Source organism: Scyliorhinus canicula, chromosome 19 (assembly GCF_902713615.1).
Source record: "Scyliorhinus canicula chromosome 19, sScyCan1.1, whole genome shotgun sequence".
Classification (NCBI taxonomy): Eukaryota; Metazoa; Chordata; class Chondrichthyes; order Carcharhiniformes; family Scyliorhinidae; genus Scyliorhinus; species Scyliorhinus canicula.
Genome location: NC_052164.1, coordinates 14,983,315 through 15,004,807, shown reverse-complemented (window position 1 = coordinate 15,004,807; position 21,493 = coordinate 14,983,315). Strand labels below are relative to the sequence as shown.

The following is a 21,493-nucleotide window of genomic DNA, read 5'->3' as shown; positions in this document are numbered from 1 at the left end:
CCATTTCATCTCTCGGAGGCTGTTGGATGCCTTTCCATTCAGCCCTCTTGTACACTGTACCCATTCACCCAGCTACCTCCCATTGTCCGCAACAGTTTCAAAATACGTCGCCCTACCAGGCCACCAACATTCCAAAGATATTTGAGAAATGAACAGAATTGAAACCTCAGTGATTGCGTGAGTTTCATGGCATTTCTTTGTAAATGCAGAAAAGGTGGGGGATGTTTGTGACCATGTTTGGGGAGCTGTTCATCGCAGGGTGGGGGGGGGGGGGGGGGTGCAGGGGAGGGTGGTAATAAAGGGGAAAAAATTTGTAGAGCCCATATTTGATTGCTGGGAAGTATGTTTATCGGGGTGTTTATTTATTGTAACCTGTTTTGACACATGTTTGTAATAAAATATATTTTTTTTAAATTAAGTGCAGAATCCTATTTTTTGAATCGTGAGTCCTGAATCCATCATTGCTTTTGACAGATAGTGAGGGGAAATTGAGTGGGATATAGTCGGAAGTGATAAAGTATTGTGAAAACTTTGTACGTGCTTCAGCCTGGGTTACACAAGCCGGGGTTGCATTCCCTGGACTTTGGAAGACTAAAGTGCAACTTGTTAGAAGATTTGAAGGTATTAAGAGAAACTGACAGGGCAGAGAGAAACTATCTTAGCTGGTTGAGGAATCTAACACAGGGGAATAATTCAATTAGAGCCAGAACTCCCAGGAATACTGTGAGCAGTTTTGGGCCCCGTATCTAAGGAAGGATGTGCTGGCCTTGGAGAGGGTCCAGAGAAAGTTCACAGGAATGATCCCCGGAATGAAGGACTTGTCATATGAGGAGCTCTTGAGGATGCTGGGTCTGTACTCGATGGAGTTTAGAGGGATGAGGGTGGATCTCATTGAAATGTACAGACCTAGATAGATTGAATGTGGATAAGATATTTCTACTAGTAGGAGAAACTGGAACTCGAGGGTACAGCCTCAGACTGAAGGGACGATTTTTAAAAAGAGAGATGAGGCAGCACGGTAGCATTGTGGATAGCACAATCGCTTCACAGCTCCAGGGTCCCAGGTTCGATTCCGGCTTGAGTCACTGTCTGTGCGGAGTCTGCACATCCTCCCCGTGTGTGCGTGGGTTTCCTCCGGGTGCTCCGGTTTCCTCCCACAGTCACAAAGATGTGCAGGTTAGGTGGATTGGCCATGATAAATTGCCTTTAGTGTCCAAAATTGCCCTTAGTGTTGGGTGGGGTTACTGGGTTATGGGGATAGGGTGGAGGTGTTGACCTTGGGTAGGGTGCTCTTTCCAAGAGCCGGTGCAGACTCGATGGGCCGAATGGCCTACTTCTGCACTGTAAATTCTATGAAGGTGAGGAGGTATTTCTTCAGCCAGAGGGTGGTGAATCTGTGGAGCTCATTGCCGCAGAAGGCTGTGGCGGGCAATTCACTCAATGTCTTTAAGACAGAGATAGATAGGTTCTTGATTAATAAGGGGATCGGGGTTATGGAGAGAAGGCAGGAGAATGGGGATGAGAAATATATGAAATGAAATGAAATGAAAATCGCTTATTGTCATGAGTAGGCTTCAAATGAAGTTACTGTGAAAAGCCACTAGTCACCACATTCCGGCACCTGTTCGGGGAGGATGTTATCAGCCATGATTGAATGGCTGAGCAGACTCGATGGGCTGAATGGCCTAATTCTGCTTCTATGTCTTAGGGTCTTTGGAGGGAAGTCCAAACTGCTTCTGCGCAAAAAGGCTGCTGGAAATATGAAACTCTCTTCCACAAATGGTAATTAATGTTAAATCAGTTGTTAATTTTAAAGCTGAGATTGAGAGATTCCTGTTAACCAAAGATTTGGGTAAATGGAGTTAGTTCGCAGGTCAGCCATGACCGCATTGAACAGAAGAACACGCTAATGGGGTAAATGGCTAACTCCTGTCCCTATGCTCCTCCATGTGCTGATGTAAGTTCGACTTTCTCACACTGTGAGGGCACTCAGGCCAAATCTCCCAACGGTATCATTAAAATTCACCAAACAATTTAAAAGAAAAATCAATAGAAGTAGGGAGAGAAACAATCAACCAAGATTTCTTCTAAATCATTTCTCCCTAAAGAACACCAAAAAGGCACAGCTGAGTATGTTGTTTTGCCAATGAAGTCTCAGAAATTATTTGTATGCGTCTTTATGCGGTAGCTGCATAATATAAAGGCATTTGACAGACCAAGGGTCAATGTGGGACTGTAAAATAATAGCACCACGGTATGCTGTATAGAGTCACATGGTAGGAAACTTTGTGGGTAGAGACGGAAGTGGAGCATAAACACCGACATGGAGCTGGTGGGCCGAATAGCCTGTAAATTCTTGATAAAACAGATCTCTGTCCACCTTTCGTTCTTTGCTGCTCTTGGGAACTGAGCATTCCCCAGTCACAATAAAGAGGACAATATGGAGCAGCGCATCTGTGCTGTATGTCAATTCGAGGTTGAGAGATTAAATGACTACTATTTCCCTCTCACCATAATTAATGGAAAGGAAATTAAGACTTTGCCAATGTGTAAAGATTTATGTTGTAATTCTAGCGGCAGTCAGTTTCTCTGGTATGTTCATTCAATGCTTTTATTTATTGCAGTCCTTATCTGTTTGAAACCTGTAACAACCTGGAGATTGAATGGGGGTGTCGGATGACTAGATCATGATAAATGAAGAGTTAATCGAGCCTGCCAGGCGTCTGTAGTCTTTCGTCTCCGAAGTGGAAGACAATTCTTGACGTACATTCACTCTTTGGTTGTTAATTCCAACAGCTCCTTCCTGGCAGGTTGTTGCGACAGAGGTCTCTGAATTTGCTCCTTGGGCATAAATTAATTCACTGCAAAGCCTACGTCTTTCCAAATTTACACCCTTACGTCAGGAAGGTTCCTGCACATTGTGGCTTTTGGGAAATTTAATATCTTTCAGCCTGGGGACCATACAGCAGTGAAGCCCCAAATCGAGGTTGGAGGGCGCTTCTCTGCAAATGTCTCTTATGATTGTGTGTCCCAGGTCTTGATCTTCCAGATCCAGGTTTTCAGTGGAACCAGGGAAGGTAAGGAAACGAGGGGCCGAAGGCTGGCTTTTGTGCGCTGGTGCAAGTCAGGTCAGAATGGCCGAGACCTGTTGTGAATCCTGTCAGAAAGATAATGCCGCAATGTTTTATTTGGTTATTCTTCCAACAGCAGGGAGGGAAAATGGTGGATGATTGTGGGGTTGGCGGTGAAGGTGAGGTTTGGTTGGGGGGGGGGGGTGTGCGGAGGGTTGGGTTGGAGGGTGAGGAGGGTGGGTGGGGTTGGAGTGGGGGTTGGGTTGGAGGGTGAGGAGGGTGGGTGGGGCTGGAGTGGGGGTTGGGTTTGAGGGTGGGTGGGGCTGGAGTGGGGGTTGGGTTTGAGGGTGGGTGGGGTTGGAGTGGGGGTTGGGTTGGAGGGTGAGGAGGGTGGGTGGGGTTGGAGTGGGGGTTGGGTTGGAGGGTGAGGAGGGTGGGTGGGGCTGGAGTGGGGATTGGGTTGGAGGGTGAGGAGGGTGTGTGGGGTTGGAGTGGAGGTTGGGTTGGAGGGTGAGGAGGGTGGGTGGGGTTGGAGGGTGAGGAGGGTGGGTGGGGTTGGAGTGGGGATTGGGTTGGAGGGTGAGGAGGGTGGGTGGGGTTGGAGTGGGGGTTGGGGGTGGGAAGGTGGGGTTGGGGGTTGAGGCTGCGGGTGGGGTTGACAGGTGGGCTTGAGGATGAGGTTGAGGGTAAGGGAGGGGTGGGAATTTGTGTATAGAAATTTAAAGAGAGGCCGGCAATGAAAGAGAACTGGAGGAATGAAAGGAGGATTAAAACCTCCAGTGTCTTGGAAAATACTCAAGGAGCATCTCAATGCCACAGGCAGCCTTTGCAAAGGCTGAAGAGCTGAGAAGTGATTGGTGAAAATGACGGGAAAGGCGACCCAAGGTTTGGACCACCAATCTATAGGTGAGTGATGGAGCAGCCAACCACCTGACCCCTGGGCTGGTTTGGTGGAGGCGGAGGTGGTTTTAAGAGGTTTTGATTCCATCTCCGTTAATCACCATGGCAGCATGCCTAGTCCTGGTAGGAGGCGGAGGTCGCTTTGAGCCGGATGTTGACACCGATGCCCTCAGTGGCTTTACTGCTCTTGTGGTGCACGTTAATAGCAAGTTTCCTTACAATGGACAGCACGGTTCTGGGATATTTCAGTATATTAAAGATTCTTATATAAATACAAGTTTGGTCGTTCAGAACTTGATAATTGTTGAAAAGAGAGACATTGGGCGGGATTCTCCAGCCCTCCAGCGGCGTTGTCTGTGTGGGGTTTGTACGTTCTCCCCGTGTCTGCGTGAGTTTCCTCCGGGTTCCTCCCACAATCCAAAGATTTGCAGGTTAGGTGCATTGGCCATGCTAAATTGCCCCTTTGTGACCAGAAATGTGCAGGTTAGGTGGGGCTATGGCGTTGGGGGATATGGCGGGGGAGTAGGTAGGGTGCTCTTTTGGAGGGTTGGTGCAGACTCGATGGGCCGAATTACCTCCTGCTGCACTGTAGGGATTCTATGAATACTGGGGGAGTGCTGCAATGTCAAAGGTACCACCTTTCAGACGGGATGTTACTCTGAGGCCCTGTCTGCCCATTGAGGTGAAAGATCCTATGGCACTATTTTAAAGAACAGGTGAGTCTCATCCCTGTGCCCAGACCAATATTTATCCATCAAGCAGCAAATGCAAAACAGATGATATGGTCAGAGAATCATTAAGCCACAGAAGGAGGCTATTTGGCCCATCAGGCCCATGCCAGCTCTCTGTAGAGCAACCCCAATTGGCCCATTTCTCGCTCCGTCCCTGTAATCCTGCAAGTTTCTTTCCCAATCGGACCTAACCAACTTCCTGTTGAAACCATTGGTCCTCCCCACTTCGACCAAGTTGCCAGTCCTTATCTCATTGCTGTTTGTGGGAGCTCCCCATGTGCAAATTGGCCGCAGCATTTCCTACATTACACCCCCGTCTAGCCTTCAAAAGTACCTCACTGCCTGTGAAGCCCTTTTGGTAGTCGGAGTCTGTGAGATGGCTTCAGATAAAATGTAAGCCTTCTGAAGGAATGATGTGATCGAGGAACCTGCGAAGAGCCAATCGGCAACAAGGGTTTCACCTAGCCCTCGCATGAACCTGACCAGTCACAACCTACTTTAAGAGCAGGAAACCCCCCCACACACAGTGATCCTCTGCCAAAGGGTGAAGAATAAACACCGCGATCCGCACCCGGGCATTTGATAGTTTCAGCCGATTGGCGCAAGGCCCGTCTGGTGTGACTGTGACCTACTGGAACCGCCTTGTTGGCCTGACATTCCCAGTGGCCAACCCACCGGAGGCACTAATGGAATCAGAAGAAAGAAATACTGACAATGGAGCAATTCCCACAGAGACTATACGGAAAACCCAAAACCTTTAAAATAATCGGGATTGGAATGGTTTTAAAACCTAATCCTCTTACCTTGCCCTTCAAATTAACCCCTTTGTGTCCGATTCCTTAGTGGCCCCGGGTGTCAATTGAATAGGAATGTAAAGACAATTTTTCACTTGAGTTGTGTTTATTCATCAAAAGTTTTATCCCCTGAATTTCTGAAAGTAAGGAGCAGATACCCCAGGCGCTGTGCTTACAGCTACTTGATTGCCTGTGCACAGCAAATCCAGGAAACCTGGAGTAGGAAGAGTCCATGACTTTAGTTGAGCCCTCCTCATTTTCTGGTATTCACTGGACCCTAGGAGCGCTAAGAGCAATCGACCAGCTCAGCAATGCTATTTTTAACATTGGTGTAACTGTGGACATTAAGCGTTACCAGAAATTTCCGTTTCTGCTTCCAATGGCTACCCTGTGCGTTGGTCGTCATGTGCGCATCCGTGGCAACCCTGATTAGCTCCCATTCCTCGGAGGTAGGCTCAGGCCTGTTCTGCATGGTCTTCACCACCTCCTCTCGCCGTCGCTTCTCCCGGTTGTCTTCGATCAGCTTCCTTTTGGCGATGCGTTTGCTGTCATCCAAAACCACTAAACAGGAGTGAGAAAAAATAGCTCATGGTCAGTTCCTCTGCCCAGCATTTCCTGGGAGCCCACACTGACAGGTGAAATTCTGAAACGCTTTAGAGGTAGTAATAAAGCACAACCGAGTTCCCCAGTGCAAAATAATAAAGAGGTCACATATTACTTGGAAAATGAAAGTCTAGATGGAGGAGGGAGGGCCAAAGCTGTACAAATACACAAATCACTAAACGTTGCAAGACAGGCCAATTAATAGAACATAGCACAGTACAGGCCCTTTGGCCCACGATGTTGTGCCGCCCACTTACCCTAATCTAAGATCAACCTAACCTACACCCCTTCAATTTGCTGCCGTCCATGTGCCTGTCTTAAGAGTCGCTTAAATGTCCCTAATGACTGACTCCACCACCTCTGCTGGCAGTGCATTCCACGCACCCACCACTCTCTGTGTAAAGAACCGACCTCTGACATCTCCCCTATGCCTTCCTCCAATCACCTTAAAATTATGTCCCCTCAAATTCGGCCCGAGCAAAACAAGCCAAGAGTTCGGGTTTATTTTGAGAGGGACAGAATTAAAAAGTGGAGAAGTTATGTTATACCTTTACCAAACCTAGGTTCAACCATATTTGGAATGCTCGATGGAGCTCTGGGTGCCATATTACCAAAATAACATAGGGTGGAGTTTTACAGCCTCAGGTTGGTAGGCCAGAGGCTGTAAAAGCGGTTGTCATGGAGCATCTGAATTATCAGGTGTTGGCCAAGCACATATTGGGTTGGTATAACTGGTCTCAGCAGTGGCCTTGTTATCATTGTTAAGCACAGGGACTGGATTAGATTTAATGGAGGTGTTGGGGGGGGGGGGGGGGGGGGGGGGTCTCACTCATCAGCTTGCCTTGCTCCTTTGAGTTGAAGGCCAAGCCAATGAAGTTCCACATAACTGGACAGTGGCAGGACTTCCTTTTTATTTTATAAATTTAGAGTGCCCAATTCCCTTCTTTTTTCAATTAAGGGGCAATTTAGCGTGGCCAATCCATATACCCTGCAAATCTATGGGATGTGGGGGTGAGACCCACGCAGACACGGGGAGAATGTGCAAACTTCACACGGGGTCGGGACAGTGACCTGTGTCATAATATACACACAAGTATATGATGGTGCACAGACAGGCAGGGATTGACACACAGGATGACCAGTGAAAACACAGAACACAGCAGCCAATCACCAGACAGGACATGGCCATTATAAAGCCAGAGGGCACTAGTTTTCCCGCTCTCTGGGGATCCAGCCTCTGAGACAGTTAGAGCCTGTGAGCAGCAACTAGAACATCCACCATGTGGTCGGAAGATAGTCTGATCAGGTCAGCCTCAGGTCTCCAGTCAAGTCAGCATAGTGTGAACCCACAGTTATAGCATGTATTATAGTTAAGTGTTCAATAAAATCGAGTTGCATTTCTTCAAGTGTTGGAAGCCTGTCTCTCTCACTGCTGCAGTAAACGCAGTCCTCGCAGACCCAGCTTACCCAACACATCAACCTGGGTCCTCGGTGCTGTGAGGCAGCAGTGCTAACCACTGCACCACCGTGCCGCCTCTGTTTAGGGCATTCAGCCTCTGATCTCCGGGTAAGCGTTCTCCAAGGCGGTCTTCAGGACACGCGACAACGCAGATTTGCCGAGCAAAAACTTATAGCTATGTTCCGCACGCATGAGTGCGGCCTCAACAGGGATCTTGGATTCATGTCGCATTACATCCAACCCCCACCATCTGGCCTGGACTTGCAAAATCCTACCAACTGTTCTGGCTTGAGACAATTCACACCTCTTTAACCTGTGATTATCCCTCTCCCTGGATCTGTAATGATTTGATTACCTGCAAATGCTCGCATTCCAAGCATTGTCCAGCATCTCTGACTTTGTCTATATAAATGTTTCTGGAACATACCTCGCCATTCACCTGAGGAAGGAGCTGCGCTCCGAAAGCTCGCGTTTGAAACAAACCTGTTGGACTTTAACCTGGTGTTGTAAGACTTCTTACCATCTAGAAGGACAAGGGCAGCAAATGCATGGGAACACCCTCACCTGGAAGTTCCCCTCCAAGTCACTCACCGCCCTGACTTGGAAATATATCGCCGTTCCTTCACTGTCGCTGGGTCAAAATCCTGGAACTCTTTCCCTAACGGCACAGCGGGTGTACCGTCACCTCACGGACGGCAGTGGTTCAAGAAGGCAGCTCATCACCAACGTTCTCAAGGGCAAGTAGGATTGGGCAATAAATGCTGGCCGAGCCAGCGACGCCCACGTCTCACGAATGAAGAAAAATATCTGTGACATTTTCCAGTTCCAGCGAAAGCTCACGAACCTGAATCGTTAATTGTTTCCCTCACCACGCCTGACCTGCTGAGTATTTCTGGGGCAGCAGGGTAGCATGGTGGTTAGCATAAATGCTTCACAGCTCCAGGGTCCCAGGTTCGATTCCCGGCTGGGTCACTGTCTGTGTGGAGTCTGCACGTCCTCCCCCTGTGTGCGTGGGTTTCCTCCGGGTGCTCCGGTTTCCTCCCACAGTCCAAAGATGTGCGGGTTAGGTGGATTGGCCATGCTAAATTGCCCGTAGTGTCCTAATGAAAGTAAGGTTAAGGGGGGTGTTGTTGGGTTACGGGTATAGGGTGGATACGTGGGTTTGAGTAGGGTGATCATGGCTCGGCACAACATTGAGGGCCGAAGGGCCTGTTCTGTGCTGTACTGTTCTATGTTCTATGTTCTGGCATTTTCTATCTAAACATCTATTGGACTGACTCCTAACTAAGAATCTCCTGCACTGCAACATAAAATCCACTCCGTGGAGTCCTGTAACCAGTCAAAATACTTGGATTTTTAAAGTCTTTCTGACGATATCCATGTCTGTAAAACTTCCTTGAGGATTCTTTTGGCCGTCAATGTTGGTCCATAGAATATACATAAGGGAAGGACCCTGGCAATGTGTCATCCAGCCCGTGTGTTGGTTCAAGGATTTTTAAATGCACAAAATGCTTGTATTGGCCACGGCACTCAAATCTAAAGAGGATTAAAGTGCTGATGCTTTACCTGGCTCCTTGTCGAGCGGGCCAAAATTGTAATTTTGTGTCAGGGAGATACACAGAAACTCACTATGCAAGCAGTTGGGGGCTGGTTTAGCTCACTGAGCTAAATCGCTGGCTTTTAAAGCAGACCAAGCAGGCCAGTAGCACAGTTCGATTCAGGGCCGGCTCAAGGCACCAGCAACTCGGGCAGTCGCCCGGGGCGCCATGTGCTAGGGGACGCCAGAGACTCGGGTCCCGCGCATGCGCAGTTGGGCAGGTGCCAACCAGCGCATGCGCGGTGGCCGCCCTCCCCCAGGGCGGCCCCCCCCCCCTCGGTCCGCCCCCCCCTCGGTCCGCCCCCCCCCGGCTCGGTCCGCTCCCCCCGCCCCCCCCCCCTTCGGTTCGCACCCCCCCTCGGTCCGCCCCCCTCGCTCGGTCCGCTCCCCCCTCCCCCCCCCTCGGTCCGGTCCCCCCCCTCGGGTCCGCCCCTCCCCCCTCGGCCACGCCCCCCCCAAGGGCGCCGAAGTTCAGCTTGCCCGGGGCGCCAGCAACCCTAGGGCCGGCGCTGGTTCGATTCCTGTACCAGCCTCGCCGGAATGTGGCGACTAGGGGCTTTTCACAGTAACTTCATTGAAGCCTTACTCGTGACAATAACCGATTTTCATTTTTCATTTGTTACCTTGCTATTCTTTTTTTGCAGATGCTTTTTTTTCCCGCATTCAATCTCATGACTTTCAAACTGCAGTTTTCTCTGCAACCTTTGTCTGTCCTTTCTTTGCCGGCGGCATTTTTCAGGAATTACATTTCTCCTGGCCCTCACCGCGCCCCCACCACCCCTTCCCCCACCATCCCCGCAGCCTGACGTTTCAGGGAAGAATCAGAGAATAGGGGAGAAGTTGGCACAGCGATAAGGTCAGTGGACGAGTAACGCAGAGGCCCAGGCCAATGCTCTGGGGTCACTAATGCCCTTCTGGGAAGGAAATCTGCCGTCCTTACCCGGTCTGGCCTACATGTGACTCCATACCATCAGCAACGTGCTTGATTCTTAACTGCCCCACTGAAATGTTCAGGTCATCAGGTCAAGGGCAATTAGGGATGGGCAACAAAGGCTGACTTTGCCAGCGACACCCACATTCCACGAGAGAATATTTAATAAAATGGGCGGACCACCTTCTCTCCCTTTGCAACCATCTCAACACTTGTTAAATTTCTCTTTCTGGTCGGCAGACTGCTATCCCTCAGGCCCTCCTGTCGATGAGCTGTGAATTTTTCAGTAGGAAATGGTCGGATATTGTGTCATCTGGGAGTCCATCTCTCCCACAGACCAGCGACCATTACGAGAACCCCGGAGCTGTTATTTAAAGGATGTCTCTCCTGTGGAATCGTGCAGGCTTCCACCCCGTTCGATACGGTGGCCTGATCCCCTGCAAGCCATCCTCATACAATCAAGAGCGGGAATCCTGACTCAATTTCCTTTCTCTAACCCTGGAGGTTGAGGTCAATTGTGATGTCCCTTCCCACCACCCCAGTTCAGATCAGCAACCGGGGACTGACCTATGACCTTCCTGGTCTCAAGGGTCCATCTGCTCATTGGAGTAACTATTTAAATTTTTTTTACAATTAATGGGCAATTTGGCGTGGCCAATGCACCTACCCTGCATCCATCTTTGGGCTGTGGGAGTGAGACCCATGCAGACACGGGGAGAATGTGCCAACTCCACACGGACAGTGACCCGGGGCCGGGATCGAACCCGCGTCCTCAGCGCTGTGAGGCAGCAGCGCTAATCACCGCACCACCGTGCTGCCCTCTCATTGGATTAACTTGATTTTAACATTCTCATCCTTGTCTTTCAATCGCTCCCTCCCCCTCTCTCTGGCATTGCCTCCGTCTCCACAACCCGCTGAGATATCGACACTCCGCTAATTCTGGCCTCTCCTGCAGGCCAATTTAATTGCTCCCCCATTCGTGGCCAAACCTTCACCTGCCTCGCCCCTGAATTCTCTTCCTGCGCCTCTCCACCTCACTCCCTTCTTCAAGATACTCCTTCAATTCTGCCTCTGACTTAGCTTTTATCATCTGATCTAATGGACTGGATTCTCCAGTTCCCCCTGCCGCGTGTTTCTCGGCGGCGCGCCGTTCCCTGGCAACGGGATTCTCTCCTCCATCCCACGCTGCCGGGAAACCCACGCGCCTGGGAGTGCGTCCGACGGGAAAAGAGAATCCCAATGGCCGGAGAATTCTGACCAATAGTCCCCGATGTGAGTCAGTGGCCACACTTTGTTTTGTAGCTCTTTGGTCAACTGGTTTGAAATGTTTCATTCTGTTGAGGGTGCTAGATAAATATAAATTGTTGAGTTATTGAGTGGAGTGCGGGTTGGGATGAAGTTATTTATTCTTCACCTCAAATTGCGAACTGACCGTGAGGATTCAGTCACGGAGGAGTTGGCCATTCTTTGCTACTTTGCCCGGGTTGCCATCTTTCACACGCCAGCCTGGGAAAACTGGAGCTGAATCAAATTCTCTTCACGTCCGACAGGAGGAGCTGGGATTCTAGTGGGCGTTTCCTCTCTGTATATTGGATAGGCAAAGAACTACCTCTGAGTTCAGGCCATCTGACCTTTCAAGATGGTGCCATTCACAGATCCTGAGACGAGGGAGGTGAAGTAAGATGTGTGGGGTCCAGGTAAGGGATGAACGTACAGCCCTCGGTGCCCAGTATACAACCCTTAGCTCTATTCTTGCCCATAGCTGACTAGTTGTGAAGGAGCTTTGGTAGAATGTCTGGCTGCTAACTCTTGGCCTTGGCCCAAATTCAACACGGATATCGAACAAGGACATATTCTCGCCAGGAACAATGCTGTAATATTAAGCTAGCAGCCGGTCAGGGAAAGAAAAATAGAGAGGTCCAAAATGATAAAAGCAATGCCTCTCTTAGGCCCCAAAAAGCTACTGGATTTTTACAAGTTCAACATCGAGACATCTCCCCCTAAAAGCTCCTTTGAGTCTTCTCTTATTACTAACTCACTCCTCAATCAACAGGGGTTGTAAATAAATATGTCAGATTTATTAAGCGTACAGTACTTGAACAAACACTTTAAAAGCTGTGCTTAAAACAAAACCTTTTGAGATCATATGAGGGGCTCAAGCATTTTACAGTTCTGATGTTGGATCACAGGCTGATCCAATCTTATCAAATCTAAATCCTCATTGCAAGCAGCGAATCTTTCCGCATTCCTTCTCTACCACATGACAATCCACAATTTTCTGCATTACATAGTTAGGCTCCATATATGCAGATTTTAAATAAGCTCTTTATCAATAATTTTGGTTTTAAAAAGTTTTTTTTCCATGGACTGGTACAACTCCCCTACCTTGTACTCTTGTCAATCTATTCCACCGAGTAAAGCTGTCAGTCATTTTTGTGTATTCATGGTTACTCCTACTTAGAACAAGGTCACTTTAAGAATCCGATCAGGTGGCGTATTGATGACGTCTTTGGCCATTCGTGCGGGCAAATTGACAGTCTATTCTAATGGCCAGCAGAGTAAACACCTTTCCAATAAAGCTATTGTCTGTTTGTACTTTTGTGGTCTGCAAGCCTATCCTATAAAAAATACCACAAACAAAATCTGGCGACGAGGAGGTTGGAGCCACTCTGGCAGACTCCCAGAGAAGTACAATAAAAAAGAAAAAATCGTCGATCTGTGTGCAGACATCCAAAAAGGATTAAGAAGCTAAAAACTTTACTACTTCAAAGCTGGCAATGGAGGGGCGCCAGATATCTGTAGCAACCATCGAAGGAACCAAAATTTAAATGTAGATTTCAGAGGAAACAACATCCAAACGAAGCTTGCCATGTGCTCTGCCCAGAAAGATCTGGAAGAATATAGGGGGCACTTTGAGTAGCAAGTACCCGGCAACAATAATTTAGAGCTGGAGGTGTTCCAAAACTCAGAAGAAAACTGACTGAGCTCAGAAAAAGAAGCGAGGTAGTGCTGAAAATTCCATTGCTCATCATTGATACGCAAGCCCTTTCCATAATACAAAGGGCCGACATTTTTGACACCAAGGGGCCGTATCATGAGACCATCAAGTGGTGGAGCTCATATACTGAAAGAATCGATTATTTTATTCAAGCGAATAAAATAGTTGCAGATATTGTAGTCCCAACTTTCCTGAGTACAATTGGGGTGTGGGGGGGGGGGCAAAAATTCAGCCTCCTGGGAAATCTGGTGCAGCCAGAAAAACCAGGCTCGAAAACCTGTGATGAAATTATGGGTGAAGATATTACTTGACCACTTCTCACCTAAACCATTGGTCTTCGCCGAGAGGTTCAGGTTGCATAAACGCAACCATCAAAAAGGTGAATCAATCACACAGTTCGAAGCTACTTTGAAGAAATTAGCTAAACACTGTGAATTTGGAGATGTCTTGAATGACACCGTTAGAGACAGACTAGCGTGTGTGGGGTAAGAAGCGAAGCTATCCAAAAAAGACTGTTAACAGAAAGTAACTTAAACCTAAAGAAGGCTTTGGAAGTCATGGGGATGGATTCTCCGATTCTGGGGCTATGCCCCCACGTTGGCATGGGAACGGTGGCGGAACAGCTGCCGTAAAACGGCCACCGATTCCCCGTTTTACTGGGGGCTGGCATGCTTGCAGTGTAGAGCACCTGGCTCCAGCTGCCGATGTGCCCTTGAGAATTGCTGGGTCCATGGCCGTGCATGCGCACCGCGGCGGCCTGCAGCGGCCGCGCCATGCTACATGGCGAGGGCGGCGCGCAGACCCGGCCCACAAAACAGTCCCCCACTTCGGCTGGCTCGCGTGCCTCAGAGCCCCACCACAGTGTCCCCAGCCCCAAATAATGTGCTCCCCCTCCCTGCCCGCGGATCGGCCCTCCCCCAACTGTGGCAGCGCTGGACTGAGTCCGCAGCCGCCTCACCGAGTTCCCGACGGATAAGATAACACGTGTCCCGCGTCGTCGGGGACTCGGCTGGTTGGGAGCAGAGCATCTGGGGCGTGCCTCAGGCAATGTCCTGAGGTCGTCGATACGGGCCGCGTCGCACACCACTTTGGAGAGGGAGGAGCATCGGAAAGTGGCGCTGCCCCCAATTCAGTTGGGAAATGTGATTCTCCGGCCATTCGCCGAACGCGATTTCGGCGTCGGCAACCAGCGAAGCCAGCCCAGGGTCTCTATGGAGTTACCAGCTCAGAAAGCCTAACAATTAAGTTTGAGCGCTAGAATCCATGAAACGTCAGCTGGGATCTGAACATAGACACAGGTTCAAAATTGCCACCAATATGCAAAAACTGGACACGCAGCAGCAGACTGCTGGTGCAAAGATACAAAATGCAGGAATTGTGGTAAAATGGGGAATAGTGAAGGTGCGTGTTGGGGAAAGAAGCAACAAATTCCAAACAAGAACCATAAAAAACATGAACCAAGTACACCAAATAGAAATGAAGAATAGAGGGAAAAGGGCCTATGGGATACAAAAAGGGTACGAAAAGGATCAGAGAGACAGTCAGATGACGGATTGTTTGTGTCGTACTGGCCATTGCAAGCACATTGCGAGAGACCCCGAGCAGCGTCGAACCCCAGATTCTGAAAATGAAATGAAAATCGCTTATTGTCACGAGTAGGCTTCAATTAAGTTACTGTGAAAAGCCCCTAGTCGCCACATTCCGGCGCCTGTCCGGGGAGGCTGGTACGGGATACAATCAGTACGATTCTGAGTGGATGAGGAGTCCAGTGTGACTTTAATTATATTTTTGTTACAGAAAGAATGAGGAAGAGCATCTTCAAAATTTAGACGCTACACTCCTGAGACAATGGGCGTGATTCTCCGAAACGGGAACAAAGTCCCCCAGCGAGCGCGTTTAGCCGCTTGTTTCCCGGCACTCGCAGTGCCGAGAAACACACGGCTATTCAACGAGACCGCGCATAACCCCGTTTTATACAGTGGTGAGCTCCACTCGCCGAAGCCGCTCCGAGTTTAGCTCAGTGGGTTGAGCTAGACAGCTGGTTCATGATGCAGAACAAGGCCAGCAGCGCGGGTTCAATTCCCGTACCGGAGAATTCTGAGTTCTCCCTCTGTGTACCCGAACAGGCGCCGGAATGTGGCGACTCGGGGATTTTCACAGTAACTTCATTGCAGTGTTAATGTAAGCCTACTTCTGACAATAAAGATTATTATTACAGTATTATTATACGTTACTTGAAGATTCCGTACATGCGGGTTGTCTCCTCTGAGGAATGAGGGGCATCATTCCGCCATTGTTAAAGAATTGTGTCCTAATCAAACCATGAAGGTCATTGTGGGACACGAAGGATGAAGGAGAAAGCCAGAATCTCTTTTTAGTGGCCAGGGGCTTGATAGCGAAATGGAGGAGAAGGTGGACATGTGTTCAGCATGTGCAAACTTGCCGTACTAGCGCCATTCCACCCATGGGAATGGCCAGAAGGGTCATGGCAAAGATGTTCATGTGGACTATACCGGACCATTTGAAGGATGAATGTTTTTCATTGTGATAGACGTGCTCTCAAAATGGCCTGAAGTCGCCATTATGAAGGTTACATCATCGGAGGGCACAATATAAAGGTTGGGTGAGATTTTTGCGAGATTCAGGTACCCTGAACAGCTTGTTAGAAACAATGGGCCACAGTTCATTTCACAAGAATTTCCAAATTGTCTAAAGGAGAACGGAATGCAAAACATCCAAACCACTCCTTATCATCCTGCCACAAATGGGCTGGCTAACAGGTTTGTTCAGACAATGAACCGTTCATTTAAGGTAACTCTTGAGCAATGATCATTGTCTAAATGTCTAAGCCAATTCCTGATGACATACAGGAATACAACACATTCGATAACCCAAAGTTCTCATGGTAAAATGTCAGCCACACACAGCGTTTGATTTGCTGGAGTCGCCTAAGACACGATAAACTGTTGAGAGGAAACAGCAAAGTCAGGATTTGTGATGTGGGAAGGGGACTAAAAGCCGTGTTTTTCAGAAAGGTCAGGAGGTATTGGCGCATGGAACTATACCACCAGTGAGAAGTGGATACCTGCCATTATCTTAGCACAGACAGGACTGGTTTCCCACACTATTCAAATTCAGGGCGATGCAGCATTTTCATAGAATTTACAGTGCAGAAGGAGGCCATTCGGCCCATCGAGTCTGCACCGGCTCTTGGAAAGAGCACCGTACCCAAGGTCAACACCTCCACCCTATCCCCATAACCCAGTAACCCCACCCAACACTAAGGGCAATTTTGGACACTAAGGGCAATTTTTATCATGGCCAATCCACCTAACCTGCACGTCTTTGGACTGTGGGAGGAAACCGGAGCACCCGGAGGAAACCCACGCCCACACGGGGAGGATGTGCAGACTCCGCACAGATAGTGACCCAAGCCGGAATCGAACCTGGGACCCTGGAGCTGTGAAGCAATTGTGCTATCCACAATGCTACCGTGCTTCCATGGAGGAGGAACACTGATCAACTTTTAGCAACCAGAACTAGTTTGCCAGAGACAGAGTCAACCGAGAGTCTACAACAAGCCGTGCCAAGTGAAGACCCAAACATCCCTGAGAACCTGACACTACCAGCAACAACTGTGGAAGACAGGGCCCCAGCTGAGGACACTTCGACACTGAGTCAACCTACGAGCACGACATAGCCTCCGGTTGAAGCAACTACGGACAACGTACAAACTGAGCCAAAAACACGAAAAGCAGAGGCCTGAGGTTCATCGACAATCACACAGAAACCAACGTCCGGCAAAATGTCTAACTTATTGACTGTTATGTTTATTAATTGTTCACGGTGTAAATTTTGATTGTTGACGTTATGTTGTGTGCAGAATTCAGCCAAACAATTTCTACTGTCATTTTGGGTGGGTTTGGCGGGTTTCCCCCAGCATTTTTTTTGAGTGATATCCACAATGGAATTCACCCACACTTCGGCAGAGATTTGCTGGCTTCACCATGCCTCGTGAGATCTAACGAGGCATCACAATCTGCACTCGCCCAGACCTAAATTTGCATAGAATCATAGAATTTAAGTGTAGAAGGAGGCCATTCGGCCCATCGAGTCTGCACCGGCTCTTGGAAAGAGCACCCTACTGAAGCCCACAGCTCCACCCCATCCCCTTAACCCAGTAAACCCACTTAACCTTTTTGGACACTAAGGGTAATTTATCATGGCCAATCCACCTAATGCGCACATTTTTGGACTGTGGGAGGAAACCGGAGCACCCGGAGGACACCCACACAGACATGGGGAGAATGTGCAGACTCCACCCAGACAGTGACCCAAGCCGGGAAAGCCGGGAATCGAACCTGGGGCTGTGGAGCTGTGAAGCAACTGTGCTAACCACTATGATGCCGTGCTGCCCATGTTCAAGTGTGCAGTCAGGCTCACATGAATAATAATAATAATAACACCCTTTCATTGTCACAAGTATGAAGTCACCGTGATAAGCCCCTTAGTCGCCACACTCCGACGCCTGTTCGGGGAGGCTGGTACGGGAATTGAAATGAAATGAAAATCGCTTTTTGTCACAAGTAGGCTTTAAATGAGGTTACTGTGAAAAGCCCCTAGTCGCCACATTCCGGCGCCTGTTCGGGGAGGCTGGTACGGGAATTGAACCGTGCTGCTGGCCTGCCTTGGTCTGCTTTCAAAGCCCTGTGCTAAACCAGCCCCTCGAACCTGCGCTGCTGGCCTTGTTCTGCATCACAAACCAGCTGTCTAGCCCACTGAGCTAAACCAGCCCGAACATGCTCTCGCCAGAGTTACCCAAGGCGTGGAATTGAACCCTGGTGCCTCGGAAACTATGAGCGAGCGCCGTTCAGTACTGGTACCCAGGCGATTGGGCCCCCTTGGTGGTCGGGCTCCAGGCAGGGTAGTACTTTGGTACCCATGATGCCACCTAGGCATCCTGGCAGGGATACTGCCAGGGTGCTAGGCTGGTAGTGCCTGGGTGGTATTTTGCCCATCCCAGGGATCGGGCCCATGGGTTCCCTGCCCTTATGAGGTGGGGTATTGGATTTGTTTATTGTCACGTGTACCGAGGTACAGTGAAAAGTATTTTTCTGCAAGCAGCTCAACAGATCATTCAGTACATGGGAAGAAAAGGGAATTAAACAGAATTCAAGAAAATACATGAGAATACATAATAGGGCAACACAAGATATACAATGTAACTACATAAGCATTGGCATCGGTTGAAACATACAGGGTGTAGTGTTAATGAGGTCAGTCAATAAGAGGGTCATTTAGGAGTCTGGTGACCGTGGGGAAGAAGCTGTTTTTGAGTCCGTTCGTGCGTGTTCTCAGACTTCTGAATCTCCTGCCCGATGGAAGAAGTTGGAAAAGTGAGTAAGCCGGGTGGGAGGGATCCTTGATTATGCTGCCCGCTTTCCCCCGGCAGCGGGAGGTGTAGATGGAGTCAATGGATGGGAGGCAGGTTCGTGTGATGGACTGGGCGGTATTCACGACTCTCTGAAGTTCCTTGCGGTCCTGGGCCGAGCAGTTGCCATACCAGGCTGTGATGCAGCCCGATAGGATGCTCTCTATAGTGCATCTGTAAAAGTTGGTTAAGGGTTAATTTCCTTAGTTTCCTGAGGAAGTATAGGCGCTGTTGTGCTTCCTTGGTGATAGCGTCGACGTGAGTGGACCAGGATAGATTTTTGGTGATGTGCACCCCTAGGAATTTGAAACTGCTCACCATCTCCACCTCGGCTCCGTTGATGCTGACAGGGGTGTGTACAGTACTTTTCTTCCTGAAGTCGATGACCAGCTCTTTAGTTTTGCTGGCAATGAGGGAGAGATTGTTGTCGTTACACCACTCCACTAGGTTCTCTATCTCCCTCCTGTATTCGGACTCATCGTTATTCGAGATCCGGCCCACTATGGTTGTATCGTCAGCAAACTTGTAGATGGAGTTGGAACCAAGTTTTGCCACGCAGTCGTGTGTGTACAGGGAGTAGAGTAGGGGGCTAAGTACGCAGCCTTGCGGGGCACCGGTATTGAGGACTATTGTGGAGGAGGTGTTGGTATTCATTCTTACTGACTGTGGTCTGTTAGTCAGAAAGTCAAGGATCCAGTTGCAGAGTGGAGAGCCAAGTCCTATGTTTTGGAGCTTTGATATGAGCTTGGCTGGGATTATGGTGTTGAAGGCAGAGCTGTAGTCAATAAATAGGAGTCCGATGTAGGAGTCCTTGTTTTCGAGATGCTCTAGGGATGAGTGTACGGCCAGGGAAATGGTGTCTGATGTGGACCGGTTGCGACCGATGGGGTGCCCGATGACACCCTGATAGGTGAGTTGGGGCGTTGGGGGTTCCGGAGGCCACAGTGGGGGGGGGGGTCTTGTGATCAGGGTGCCAGTTTAAAATGCGACTAACAGCAGCCTTTGCCGGGCTTTCCTTGCTGAATCCTATTTAATAGCGGGGTCCTTCTTGGCACTGCCATCACTAGTAAACACCCGGCTAAACACTCTTGACATGGTACTCTGAGCGCGATTCTTTCAAAAATTTCAAAGTTAATTTGTGGCGGGTTTTTTAGGGAGCTTCCCGCAAGCTCGGCCGACAAGTTCCCCACCGCTATTCAATGACACTTAGTCACTTTTTTGGGTCCTGGGGAGTTTCTCACTGGTTCAGCCCACATTCTATAGCACCGGGGAGCTGAACACAGACATCGGGCCGCTATTTTGAAAGGGTACCTGATCCCTAAGTGAGCTTGAGGGTCCCCTACATCCCCTACCCATGGGCAATATCAACCCCCACACATATGGGCCTGAGCCCCCCCCCCAAGTGAGACACCCCACGATAGGGCCTCTGGGGATCTCACCTCTTCAGGTCTCTTACAGCACCGCCTCCTTTCTAGGACACCCACGCAACCTCACAGAAGCCCCTATTTACTTGCCTTGCACTCCCCCACCCTTTCGAATCCCCCTCCACCCTCATTTGATGGGCATCTCCCCCTCGGCTGCTGGCAGTGCCACCCTGGCACTTGGGCACCCTTGCACTGTCTCACTGGAACCCAGGCAGTGCCCCTGCTAGCTTTGCAGTGCCACCTGGGGACCTTGGCAGTGCCAGCGGGATAACCTGCACTTACCCTCACCACCCAGAGGTCTCCAGTGGCCCTGGAGACCCCACGGGTGCCGTTCCGCCTGGTCCATGTTTGTGTGGACCAGCACTGATTGGCGCCCGGCTGAAATCTCTCTGGGGAGGCCGAAGAATCAGGGGAGCTGGTGGAATCAAAGCAGGTAGGTCGTAAGTAGGTTTATGACCTACTTCCGCAAGCATCATTCAGTCCCGCCCATCTGGGGCAGGGTTCCGACTCCGCCGTCTCGCGGGACTTCTCGGAGAATCCCAGGAGGTGCAGAGCCTGTCAGGAGGCTCCTGGAGGCCTTCCCCCGGCATTCCCCGGCCGCGTTGCGCTCAAGCGAGTGCACAACGCGGCCAGAGAATCATGCCCTCTGTTTCATTTCCGTTAAATCACACCCTGCATCATTTTGGGGGTCTTGGGTAGTCTTCCCAGTCCAGCCCACACGTGGAAATATTTTCAATACTGGGAGCTGAACAGGCCAGTGAGAGCAGCTCCTCAGAGATCAGGCTGCCATCTTGAAGGAGTGCCCCGATCTCTAAGTGCGCTTGAGGGTCCCCCAGACTCCCACCACCACCGCACACATGGGCATTACCCCACACACCCCCTCCTCCAGTGAAGACGCCCTGCTATGAGATTGTTGAGGGGCCCCCCTTTTCAGGCCTCCCCACCCCACCTCTCGGCCCCCCCTTTCAGGACTCCCACCCTTCACTCCCAACCTTTATGAGGCTCCTTAATACCCTTGCCTCGACTGGCTCATTTAAATATGCTGATCTGGATCTCACCCAGTGTAAGACCTCTTGAACATCATGAATCTCATGCGAGGTCTCTTGCGAGATTCAGCGGCCTCGTTGAGACACCAAGGAAGGCAGGACGAGGCCAGTAAGTTGAGCCCTGTGTTTCGTTGCAGGAACCTCTGATGTAAAGGGGGCTGAAAGTGTGCTGCATTCATGTCTCTTCCTAGTTGGAAAATGGTCACTTTAAGAGTCCAATCATATGATGTATTCATGATTTCGTCGGCCGTTTCCGTGGGCAAACGGGCAGGCTATCCTAACAGCCTGGGGAGAAAACTCCTTTCCAATAAAGCTCTTGCTTGTTTGTAACTTCATGGTCTGCAAGCCTATCCTTTAAAAATACCATAGTCAAGTCGGTCTCTGATTCAGTCCCATTCCACACAAATCAACCCAGATGTTTGAATAAAGGTTTCTCCTACACTTGCTGTCAACGCTTTAAAATATATGTACTGCCTTGTCTTTTAATTAGGTTCACTGAAGTGACTAC

The 21,493-nt window shown here is 49.6% G+C and overlaps 1 protein-coding gene across 6 annotated transcripts in view; it reads right to left on the bottom strand.

Moving 5' to 3' along the window:
• LOC119954232 (thyroid hormone receptor alpha) overlaps nucleotides 1-21,493 on the bottom strand; it is a 403,063-nt gene that overhangs the window by 8,613 nt on the left and 372,957 nt on the right. For all 6 annotated transcript variants that reach the window (XM_038779296.1, XM_038779295.1, XM_038779297.1 and 3 more), the window contains one exon: nucleotides 5,852-6,057. In XM_038779296.1, coding sequence (XP_038635224.1) covers nucleotides 5,852-6,057 — 206 coding nt within the window. The remainder of the gene's footprint in view (nucleotides 1-5,851; nucleotides 6,058-21,493) is intronic.